Source organism: Solenopsis invicta, chromosome 5 (genome assembly GCF_016802725.1).
Source record: "Solenopsis invicta isolate M01_SB chromosome 5, UNIL_Sinv_3.0, whole genome shotgun sequence".
Classification (NCBI taxonomy): Eukaryota; Metazoa; Arthropoda; class Insecta; order Hymenoptera; family Formicidae; genus Solenopsis; species Solenopsis invicta.
The window spans coordinates 14501481-14514451 of NC_052668.1; the positions used below are offsets into that span (position 1 = coordinate 14501481).

The 12971-nt window shown below is 38.4% G+C and overlaps 1 protein-coding gene across 5 annotated transcripts in view; it reads left to right on the forward strand.

Moving 5' to 3' along the window:
• Positions 1–12971, forward strand: part of LOC105202335 (glutamate receptor ionotropic, kainate 2) — a 139311-nt gene that overhangs the window by 47487 nt on the left and 78853 nt on the right. For all 5 annotated transcript variants that reach the window (XM_026132629.2, XM_011170798.3, XM_026132630.2 and 2 more), the window contains exon 4: positions 8985–9236. In XM_026132629.2, coding sequence (XP_025988414.1) covers positions 8985–9236 — 252 coding nt within the window. The remainder of the gene's footprint in view (positions 1–8984; positions 9237–12971) is intronic.

Genomic DNA, 12971 nt, shown 5'->3' on the forward strand with positions numbered 1-12971 from the left:
TGAGAAAGGGATGGTCCGCGTCTCGATACCGACGAAGTTGAAAGTTACTGAGGGAGGCGGTTCCCGTGAAAAGTTGCGAGAAGTCAATTAGTATGGTGCTCCTTTCATGGGGATGCCCGACGCGCGCGGTTGTTAAGGTTCCAGCTGCCGGTATATACGATAATCTGAAAGACTTTAAAAGAGAGAGAGAGCTTGCCGCCAATAAGGCTGCTCGTTATGCAACACGCCAGGCGCGATAAAATATAATAATACGCCTCTGCATCAAACTGCAGAAACTAAAGTTTAGTTACTATAAGGGTATTAGGTCGCAAAGACCCTTGCAGAATTAGTCTCGCAGTTTTGTACGGTACATTGGAATTCTCGTAGGTTCTTTTGCGAGAGAGGCGCGAATGCTTGAACGAGTAAATTCGTAAGTCAAATTGTTTTCACAATAGCTATATCCTTTATTTTATACTCTTTTTTATTTTAATTATTTTATTTTACTTTAGTTCTTTGCAATAATTTGTATCAAGATAAATAAAATACTAATTAGGGGTATACAATTAACTGTTTGTTACAACCTTTTTGATTTTATTCACTGAAAAACTGTATTCTCCACAAATCAGAGAAGTGTGAAATATACAATTTACTGACAGGGGGAGAGATAAAATCAAAGTGACATAGATTTTGTCGTTGCTAAGCGACTGCATCGATATCGATATGTCATGCCCGGTTCCCTCTTGGCAACGAAATGGAGACACTTTCCTTTACAGCAGCTTAAATCTACTGCGTCTCGAGAGAATGCCTTGGCAATGACCCGGCAAGACCTTTTTACGAGCGCGGGATAATTATGAGTCTAAGTCCGGCTGGTCACATTTTCACAGCGTGCTCCCATAATAATTCAGTCGTACCCTTCTCACACAATTTCTCATTGGGACCGTAGCAGTTGCTTTAATATTTCTGAAATAGTCCGTCACAATTTCAGAAGCAAAAAATAAGTTAGCGGAAGACTGTCCTCCGTGCGATCGTTAATTTTAACGTCTCTTAAGCGGGAAATCATAAAGCTAAATTAGAACGTATACGCGTCGCATACTTTTCCATTAATGATTCTGACATTTTGACCTGTAAAAGTTACGGTTTTATTACTGATTTATACTACTAATCCGCTTAACGATTCGCTCATTAACGTCAGTTACGCGCACATACTCGTAAAATTACGTAATTACTTTGCGTAAGATGCTAATCAACCTGATTACACGGCGGTGTAATTTAAATAGTAGCCGGCGCGACTCGTTAGAGCAACCAGAGGGATGTAAGAAGAGGCATAGTCCCGCTGCTTTTTTTACACTCGCGTCAGCACGGCGTCGTCGGTTGAGGCTTTATCTCCGACTTATTCTCGCGCCATTGATTTAAGCGCATCCGCCTTATCTCGCGAAATTAAGAAGAATACTCCCCTCCGCGCAATTCCAGATAGCGAAACCGTCGTGGGTCGTGCGGTTAGATTCATCAGCGCGGCCGCCATTGGCACGAGAGGGAAGATAACTCGCTCGTGGCCGGCGGCCAAACTCATAACGCATCAGAGCCTCTCCCGGTCGATTCTTGGTCGACGACGACAACGACGAGTAGATCGAGAGTCATGCGGACTGGATCTTCTCGGGCGCATTGGAAGAAAAGAGGAGCTCGGAATAGGCACCGATGATCCTCAGCGGGATCCATTGTACGTCGCGACGAGGATACGCTCTTCTTTCGATTTATTGCATGGAACTTCGCGAAGAGATGCACGAACTCCGAGCACGAATCTTGCCTATTGTGCATCCGGATAGACGTTAGCCTTCATCTCAATGAGTCTTCGCGAATCTCATTTGCCAAGGCTGATACCAGACTCTCGGATGCTTATTACGACTTATCTATAATGGGTCTGACCTTCGAGAATCTTTGCCACCGGATGATCTGGTGATTGAAGAGGAGTTGAACCCTCTTTGACGTCCTCTCGAAATATGATTAATCCTCATGGATCGGCGGTCCTCTCGGCAAAGCTGGCGAGCAAGTGAGAAGAGGCATTTTGACCCGAGTCCCCGAGTTTTAATGCCAAGCTGACTACGGCAGAGAACTCCGTTAAAAAGGGGGGAGGGGGAGCTAACTTTCGTATTTCTCGTACACGACGTCGACGTCAGCCACAGAAACTTTTTCGACAGCGCGCTGTCGTCGTAAACAAATTCAGATACGATTGGTTGCCTGGCTGGGTGGCTGGCTGGCGCGCTTCCACCATTCGCTTTCGCCTTCTCTTATTTTCGCCGCGTTTCCGGACGCCCCATGGTCTGCAAAACCAACCCTCCCGTTTCTGATCCGCACTCGCGAAAATAGGCGTCATCCTCTCTCTGTTTCTCGCCCCACGCTACGAGATCGATCTCGCTTTCCAATTTAGTACTCTAGACCAGAGACTGCGTCCTTGAAATAAGAGCCGCCGACGTTGCTCTTTGTACGATGATACTGAAGCCGTCTGGCCGTTACAAATGTAACTTGGAATTCCGTCTTGAAATCAATACCGTCCTACGCTGCAAATCCTGCAGAGCTAAAACATCTCGAGCTTATCGAGCTGAAGTTCAAACGACTTCCATGAATTTGCGCCGAGATGATAAGACAGACATCGTTGCGGATATCTTCAAGAGTTAAAGGATTAATGAACATTACTCCTTTTACAGGATAAAACCAGATAAGGCTAAATAATTTTATCCAGTTATTATTTTATCAAATTTTCAATAATTTTATTAATTTAATAATTCCATTTATTAATTCTATATATTTATGAATTTGATTTATTTTTTGACCTAATCTAGTCGTGCTTGCAAAATTAGATCTCCCTTCTCGCAGTCGCTTTCCGAAACTGAGATTCGTTTGCGTCATCGAAGATTCATGAATTTTGCTCGAGGATCTGCAAGACGCCGTTTAATTGGCGCTTTAAAGTCCAGGTATAATGTAATTACTAGCGTGAACCAAGTGGACAAGTGGATTCAAGCTACTCGACTATGCATAGTCTTCGAATCAATTGACACGAGGGTATACGATTGACTGCTGGGATAGGGCACCATCAAGTTAGATTCTCAGCGATGAAGCAGCTGTGTAACTGAGTTACAGCGCGAAACTCAGAAACGCAACTAACGTCCAAGAGAAACCGCTGGGAAATAAGACGATTCGATTAGTTCGAACAGCAATCAACTCCTACTTCGATCAAATAAATTAAGAAAGATGAACGACGACAGTTCAAGCTCATTACTTTAACACTGTGTAGATAGAAAACACGTGAATGCGTAATATTAATCGAATTCCATTATTTTAACAACGTAACTGTTAATAATAACTTTCAGTAAATTTTAGTTATAACTTTATCACGATTCTGAACACGCGGTACGAATCGTTACGTGTTATTTCGTAAATTAATATAACTTGCATTTGTAACGAATATAACTGTTAAAACAATGAATAGTTGCACTTAATATCATTCTCTAGCAGAAATATTTTAAATATTCCAGTGAATATTTTAGATATATGCCTGTAAGACAAAACCTCTTCAATCAAACCATTTAATGTTTTGTATTAGAAAGCGTACAAAATAGCTTCATATAATTACGTGAATATGTATTACCCATCTTGCATTGATTACATTTTTGTTCTGGAGCGAAATGAACGTAATTTATTCAAATCGTGATGAATCTCTTCAAAATTTTATTCGACACCGATTCCTACGGTAATATAGCCTACGGTTTTGCGCTGATGAGAAAAAAAAATCATGTAACAGTAACCCTGGGAATAAACGCAATTTTGCATTCGCCGGGATTTACATCGCGGAAAAGTTATTCTCTCTGAAAAATTTATTTAGTTAGTAACTCTGGTTGTTCCGCGCATATCGCATGTTATTACATGCGAACAATCGATAGTCATCTGTGATTTAATTTGCATAAATGTTTTGCAAAAGATCAATTATTTCTCCTCTTTGACCGAATTTCCCGCATTATATCTAACAATAATATTTATTAAAAATATATTTATTACAATATTTAAAATATTCTTACAAAGGTTTAGCTTTGGAAAAGAGATATTTGTATCTAATTGTACAGCCATTTGTTGGATTAACAGATATTTGTTAAAAGTGCACATTCAATTAATTTTAGAAATAATGTGCGCAATTTTATTCAATTGTTTCAAAAGTAATAAAAAGGATTATTATACAGATGGAACTAAAAGTGCTATTTTTATATTCAAAATTTGACTCGACAATAAATTCATTCATAATTCAATTCCTGCAAAATATACCTGTTTTTAGAGAGAAGGTTTTTGTACATTTAAAAAATAAATACATTTTCTTTATTCTCGATAAAATAATGCACGCGGATAGTGTCATTGTTTGTGATTTTGTAAAAGCAATCACAAAAGTGGTAAATACGTATCGCGAAACGTCAAAAATCGCAATTATTGCTCCGTTCGGCGCGGGCTGGCAAATAATGTCGAAAATATCGTCGCTTTTTCTATCCCAGCTTATATTCTTCGAGTGTCTCTTGGTAGGACACCGAACACGAAGGCAATAAAACGTCAGACTTATATATATCGTTTTGCCGATTGTCCGCCGATCGCACAGTGCATCGCACATGAAATATTCGTGTGAGTGTAGGTATGTAAACTATAAACGATACAAGAAACCGTACGTGTGTGCAGGGAAACAAATTTTTTTTCTGACGGCAGAACATTGAGTGCTGCGCGGGATATATTCGCCGCAACAAGTTCGATATTTCCGTTCAGATGACTATACATGTACCGAAACGATGTTCATTCCACTGTAGATTATATACGACGTAACGTCAGCTATCTTACATTCTACATTTAATACACTGCTCTCTAAATCAAAATCAGTGAATTATTCACTGAAAAACAGTGAACAGTCTCATTTCAGTATTTGTACTTAAAACATAAATGTTATCAATAGTGATATATGCACTGCCTCTCAGTTATAAATTGTAACTTGTAATACGCCAGTTCCGGTCAGTGAGAGTACCGTCTTCTTAATCAAAGTCACTGAAAGATAGTAAATAGTCACCGACGATCAGTTATAAATAGATTTAAAAATTTATTTGTGGGATAAATTTGTTTCATTGATACATATTTTTTAAATATTTATTCAAATACTAGCAAATAAATCAATTAATAAAAAAAAATGTATTTCACAAAATTGTATGTTTCATCGTCACAAATTTTTTTATAACGAATAAATATCGAAGAAAAAGTCACAAATAACATTTTCTTGTTAATATTTTGACTTTTTTCTCAGTGTAACAATTTAGGATGAGCACAATGGTGCGCGTTTAATTTATATAGAAAATTAAGAATTTTCCATGAATTTAATCGCAGAAATGTGCGGATGATAAAATCCGCGGAAATTCAGACTCTTCACACGAATTAGGTTGTATTGATTTTCTGTACAGTGAAGGATGATATTACATAATATTGACAATGCTTTTAAAATAATTGTTTTTTTTTACATAAAAAAGTATATTGATATTATAAAAATGCTTTTCTGTCAGCTATAACAATCGTACGTAGGAAAAAGGCGAAGCAATGAATATTGATATTAGAGAATTAAATAGTTTTACTTTTATTCGCAAACTGATATATGAACGACATCGTTTTTATAAAACATAATATAAACGTTAACGTTAAGAGAAACCAAAGTATAAAAAAAAAAAAAACATGAAAGGATAATTGATGTTTCGAGCGTCATCGCGTTATTTCTTCGTCTCTTTGGTTTTGATATTCTAGCATTATGTTCACCATTACATCCATTCTGCCTGCGGTAATCTCTGCTACCACTTTTCGACGTGCATTTTATTTCCTGGCTATTCAGCTGTCCACTAACGTCTCTTTACTTTCCGCTTTCTGTCCCATCTGCTGTGATTTTTATTCCCACCGCTTGGTTTAGCAATCTTTCTTCCTTCCTCCTTAGAAAGACACTGCTGCTAGATTGAAAAATAATCGACTGTGTACGGATATTAAAAAATAATACGCTCTAGAAAACTTTTTGATAACTAATTCAGTATAGGCAGAATTTAATCTGTTAAAGAGCTTCGTCTTTAGATAGGCGTAATATTATAAAAGAAGCGTTTTTACTAAGGATTTATCAATCCCAACTAGTCAAAGAAAAATTCATAGTTAAAAGAATATTCATTACCTATAGAGAGCAAACGAAACTTTATTGTACGTTAACAATCGAGACATTTTTTTCGATTTTTACATTCCACTTTTACCGCTACAACTTTTACGCGTATCTCTCACTTCTATCTTCTATGCATACATTTTATTTCTTCTTGATTCGTTCGATTCGACTGTCCTCTTACCAAAGGACAAAATACGATTGGATTGAAAATGGAAACGAGTACTTTGAAAAAATAATATACGTACGCAGAATCAAAAAAAAAAGAACGAAGGAAAGACAGAATTCGATTTATTATAAGCGCACTTTGTATTGAAAATTGTTTCAATGAAGAGGAATGGCAAAGCACTTTATCGAAAATAGAAAAAAATATATGTAGAAGGAAAGTACAGGCACGTTTGCCAGGGGCTAGCGATTACCCCATTAAGCAACGAATTAAACCTCGTTTACTTTCGAGAGAGACTCGTTTACAGCCAACTTGATTTTTCCACACTTTGCGCTTTGAGCATCGGAGCACGAGTTCGCTGAAAGTTTATTTTGGCCTCAGCCATTTAGCTCCGCGTGCTTGCTTATGGCTTAATAATCTGCGCAAACTTAATGTCAAGCAGATTGGGGCAAAGCAGTAAACCGTATTTAAAATCTAGGCAAAAGTGCTAAAGTTATAATCAATATATCGAGCACGCTGTAAATTAAGTTTATTTATATATAAAAAGAAGCATTCCTCTTGCGATAATTTCGTAATTTTACTAGCCCTGTAATTACATTATGCTCGTCTCCCAGGGTACTTAAAGGCAAAACGATTTATTAAGATTTTGTCATTGGAGCGATGCAAAAAATTATTTTACAGATATCTTTCGTAAAACCCTCGCAGATTCCTTGACCAACAGCTTCACATTCTAACTGATTAGATGTCGAATTTGATAAGAACATTACGGTCAATAAAAACTTTTATTAGTCCGATTGCGTTTGATATTTTCCCCGCGGCTTTGTACCGACCATTTGAAATGATACCCAGTAAAGAAAGAAAGCATCCGGATTGTTGTAATCCGCGTATAATGACGGCGATATCACCGCCGTTGCGTGGAATGATAATGGAACCTCGAAAACCCATTATCTCACTGCACAAGAAGGCATTACTTGGCTTCCAGCTTCCCGTTGATCTTTTCCGCTGTTCGTCCGTGATAATCGGAGATAACTGGACGGGACGGTTTAATCATCTATCGTGAAAAGAATCCAGCATTTATGAAGCTTAGAAGAGGCTTCGCTTCCGTACCTGTATTGCTAACGACTTCTGTAGATCTAAATATTCTTTATATCGCTGCTTCATAATTCACTCGCAAAAATTTCCTTTTGCGATTCACAAAATAATTCATTATCGAACCTCACAATTCATTAAATATGTCTACATGTATTTACTGACGGTGTGAGTATTGTTATTATTGAGAGGCACATTATCCACAGACTCCATCCATACTTTTACTTTTAATGTTACCAAAGATGGCCAAAAGTTAGCACCCGAAACGTTTAAATACGTCTACTCAACGTAATTTAATTGATAATCACTGCCCAATATTGCGGCATTGACTCCCGTTAGTTCATTTATATCTTTTTAGCTGAAATTTTTGGGAAGTCCATTTATCCTTCATAATTTCTTTTTATAATTTAATGCTTTTTTTATCGTATAATGCTTTACATATATACGCCAAATTTATTCCAGCAGTTAGACAACGAGATATTTGACACGCATCACCGCTTAGCATTTATGCGTTTACGCTGATTGTGCATATCCGCTCTGCCTGAACCGTAATTCCTTGCAGCTTCTCACGTAACAATCGTCACGGTGTGCACACTTCGCGCCGAAACTCCCGGGAAGCTCGCGAGCAATCCGGAAGTGCGATACCGCTCGCATTTACCGAGATTCGCTATTCATGGCACTTGATCTAACTAACGGCTGTCTTGTTGATGCCCAGAGAACGCGCTGATGCCCAGAGAACGCGCGGGGCAACTTTAGAGTACGGCACGCTTTGAAAATCGATTTCCGTCCGCGCGCGACAACGTAAATTAACTTGGCGATGTAAGGATAGAAGTGGCGGCGGGTAGGCGAGTTTGTTCCTGCGGACAGAGGCGATGTGCTCGGGTAACTCTGAGGGTCGGTCGGTTGGTCTAACGTTGGCCGGACGTGCGGCAATACTTGGAACTTATACGAGATAACCCGGGTGTGCCACCAGCACGCTCGTGGTACGGTCATCCCGCACGTACAACAATCGACCCTTGTGCTCGCGCAATAGCGCCGAAGTGGTGCTAGAGTGGGCGAATGGTACGACGGTCATGTCCTACATGTAGTGTAGCGTTAATGCGGCGTTACCCTCAGTTTACGGCGGTTTTCTTGGTCATGCCGGGCTGGATTATCGACCGTGACACGGCATCATTATGTTAGCCTTAATGGTACAGGGAAAACTCCGTAATTCCCGAGTTAATCGCTTTCTTCTCTCTCGCCGCGAGAACAGAAGACTGGATGGAGAAACGTTAATGCGTAAGGAAGGAGAAAAACGCTTGATTAAACTGATAGCAAGCTATATAGCAACATTACACTCGCGATTTTTCTCCAGGATAAATAAAATCAACGCTGCGAGAATCTGTTGCGAGAATATCGAGTTGAATTATTGTGCTCCTTAATGCGGACGCAGAGTTAATGCTGCACTTAAATCAAATCCGCTGCCAAGTCGTTATCTCGGCTTCGGTTGCTCAAAGAGATTTGCCAGAAAAGCTATTCGCGTTAAAACGCGCGTGTCCCTTTTTGTTGCAGCGTGCCAACAGGTCAAGTACGGCGTCCAGGCAGTCTTTGGGCCTTCGGATCCGATCTTGGGCCAACACATACACAGTATCTGCGACGCCCTCGATATCCCACATCTCGAGGCCAGGCTGGACCTGGAGACGGAAGCGAAAGAGTTCAGCATTAATCTCTATCCCGCACAAAGTCTGCTCAACGCCGCTTATCAGGATATCATGGAGTTCCTCAACTGGACGAAGGTGGTGATTATTTATGAAGACGATCATGGTGAGTGACGATAAATTTAACATCTACTATTTATCAAGTACATATTATTAGTATTGATTTATGCATTTATACAAGAGATGGACAAAATAACATGGATACCCAAAAAAATATATTGTTCTTTTATGAGAGATTAATCCATCGTTTGTTTTTAATACAAATTTTATCTTTGTTTAAAAGAATCTTGTTTAAAATAAAATCGTGTAATGCTTGTATACTTAAATAACCAAACGTAATATACGTTAAACAAATACATACATTGCATGTTCTGTTATTTGCCGTATACATTTGCTAGCATCGAAAAAATATGCATTACGAATGCAGCAACAAGACTTATACGTACAATCAGTTGGCGAAATTTTTAAGTATACTGCAATACTAATATGTTACATTGTTAGCAACATGACAGTAAACTCAATGCATTTGATTATCTGGATAATTCACCAATAAAATATTTTATTCTTTTAGCAGAACATTTTTTAATCACATTGATTACACAAGTGATATTGGAAAAAGAAATTTGCTGGCTACCACTCTAAATTGTCCTCTATTTTTTATAAATTCAATGTTTTTTCTTGCTTGACATAAATATCTTTCATATTCTCTTCTCCTTAATCTCAAAAAGTGTTTCGTTAGAAAAATGTTATATACAACAAAGCACAAGTGATTATTTAAGCATTGTATCTTATTCCAAACAAGAATAAAATAAATATTATAAAGATGGACAAATAACGGTCCAACTTCTTATTAATAAAATAAGTAATGTATTTTCCAAGTGTTCACATTATTTTGCTTATCTCTGTATATAATACCAAGTCTAATAAAATACAGCCGCTTTAATACGCTCGAGTAAAGCGAAAAATAGCGTATTAATCTTGTTCTTTAAAAAATTTTTTCCTCCTTGGTGCTCTTCGTTAAATATCATGTCGGTTTAATACTCGTGACATAATATGTTACTATCCTTACAACGCAAATATAGAACGTTCTGCATGGAAGAAATTGAAAGCAGAACGGTCGGATTTTTCAATGCTTATCGGCATGCGGAACATTTGTTAAAATTCATTTTACGCCCACTAAAACTTCTCGGGACGTTTAACGTGCACTATTGTAACATAGAATCGCGCTAATGGTGCTGTGCGCTTTTGGCCATAAATAAATGGAAACGACATAGGATTCCCGTTTCTTTGGCCAGGAGAGGAAAGAAATAACACGTACTTCTACAAATTTGCCGAGAGCACAGTTTCCTTTTTATTGCAAATAATATACGGGAGAAAAATGCATATTCATAACTTTGCTGTCCCAAACAAATATGTGACTACTTAACTGATTAAATGGAAATTATATTGTCGTTTCCGAAACTTCTTTGAACGTTTCTATAGCAAACTGTTTGTTCTGTAAAAATCAGAGATAAATTAAATAGAAGTTATCTGTTTAAAGAGTTGTATAGAAAGTTTCTTTTTTTTACGCAGCATCTGATATTCTTTGTATTAAAAGTATTGCGACAGGTATTATCGCGTCGATCGATTCGATTCTAGTCCAGTTTGAAATTTTTCTTGGCACAAAGCCGATTTCAAAGTTCTTTGAAATCCGAAGTGAGGCATGTATCGCCATCTTTTATGAGAATTTGCACGCGCATGGGCAACATGTCAAAGCAATTTTTCCCCGGGATACTTTCGCGTAGAATAATGCTTCACCTAGTTTAAGAAAAGAGTAAAGAAGTAAGTAACAATCGATGATTCGAAGAATCCAAATGGGGATGAAGTCGGATTGAAACTGACATTGAGCTTGTCCCTCTTTCCCCCGGAAAAGAACTCTCACTTCGCCAAGCCGGTTCTATAACTTTAATTAATTAATTCGCATAATGGACCTATTTAAATAGATTCGAAGACGTTGCAAGCACGTCCAGTTTGAATGAGGCATTTATCCCTAAAGACGTACACGCTGGCAGATTAAGACGCTCTTAAGAGAACTCCAGGCATAAATTCATTTCGAAGTTCTCTACTCCGATTTAAGACATTACCGCGAATATGAAACAAAGGAATCTTCGAGGAGCATTAAATATCATTATTTTTGACATTTTAAAATAAATTGTATAATTAAGAAAATCTCTTAAAATTGGAACAAGTAATTCTTGGCACTCGTTTATATCTCGTCCTTCCTTCTTCCTCTACATTTCGAATCTCCTTCTCTTGAATCTTCAGACATAAATTGCAGTCGCAAGATCGATATTTTCAATGTGCTCCCGTATATTTCTGCATCCATCGAAAATACGTCGGCAAGGACGCATTAATTATTTAAAGGCAAACAACTGTACGTTCGAATTGCGCCCCTCGTAATTTATCGGAAATAACAAGCGGGTGATGAGTGGCCGGTGGAAAACGAGGCTGCGGACGGGGACGATTACGATGAATTAGGAACGTCGTGCCAACTACGCGAGACGAATTGCACGCCATAAACGTGCGTTTCGCGACAGCGGAATATTTCCGTGACTGATTATCGCGGGACGTGAGTCATCACCGCGGTTCGCTATGATACGTGACCTTCTTCAAGATCGTCGCCAAAATCCGCCATCTGCAGATATTTGTCGTGTCGTAAGAGATACTTTACGTTCCATCTCCGCAGGCAGTTTTTTTTTTGTTTTTTTAAATCACAGTTGCTCGTAATTTTATCGCGTAACGAATCACTACGATTGTTACAAGACATTCGATCATAGAGGAGAAAAACCAGAAATGATGATCAATAAAAAATTATCATCACTTTTAATACGCAAATTATTTATAATATTTAATAGGCTGAAATAATTACCGAAAATGATCACTAATTAATAGAATAATCAAATTGAATTGATTGAATTAATAATTAAATGATAATTAATGGAAATTAAATAAAGTGCAGCTCCAAAAGTTGTATTTTATTAATTAGATTATAATTTTACTGCGTGATCGCGATTTGCAATATGAATAGAAGTGAGTCGTAAAACGATAGTGGTACAAAATGGAGAGAGAGAGAAAGGAGAGAGAAAGGAGAGAGAAAGAGCTATACCAATTTGTCTGCCATAAATTCAACTACATATACATAACATAATTATTAAGCTTTAAAGGAAAATTGGTATGATCCACCTATATTGAATAACGTCAACGGATATATGAAACTGATAACAAAATCAATTGTATACGTTATGCTCAAATGGTATTCGATTACAGTGCGATTAAAAGCGATGTTACACGCAGTCGAATGAAACACGTTAGCGCGTGGCAAAGTGAAATGAAATGGCACCATCGATAGACTAACGCGTTCTTCCAATGGAGCGGTAACATCTTAAGTTTTTCTATCCAACTTTGCTGCCGGGCGTCGATAATTTCATTTCCGCATCTCTCCACGGGATTTTCCCGGAATTTAACCACCTTTGATGAAAACATCTCCCGAGCTTAACCGCTTTCCACAACGAGCTTAGCTATTTGTGAGGAAAGTACACGTACAAGCCGATTAGAACGCCCCTGACCCCTTGCCGGTTCTCCGCTATCTCTCCGTTCAACCCCCTCCTGTGTTCATCCCGCTCTTGCCAGACCCGACGTTGAATTCCTCGAGAGATTTACCGGGACTCCGGGTTCTCCGTGTTTCCTACACTTTCAATTCCGGCGTGCTATGTACCCGCGAGGTGTAAGGGATTCGGCTCGGCGAAATCGTACACGTCTTGGAGCATGTTTGCCGTTACGAGCCCGCGATTCGTTCAGCGAA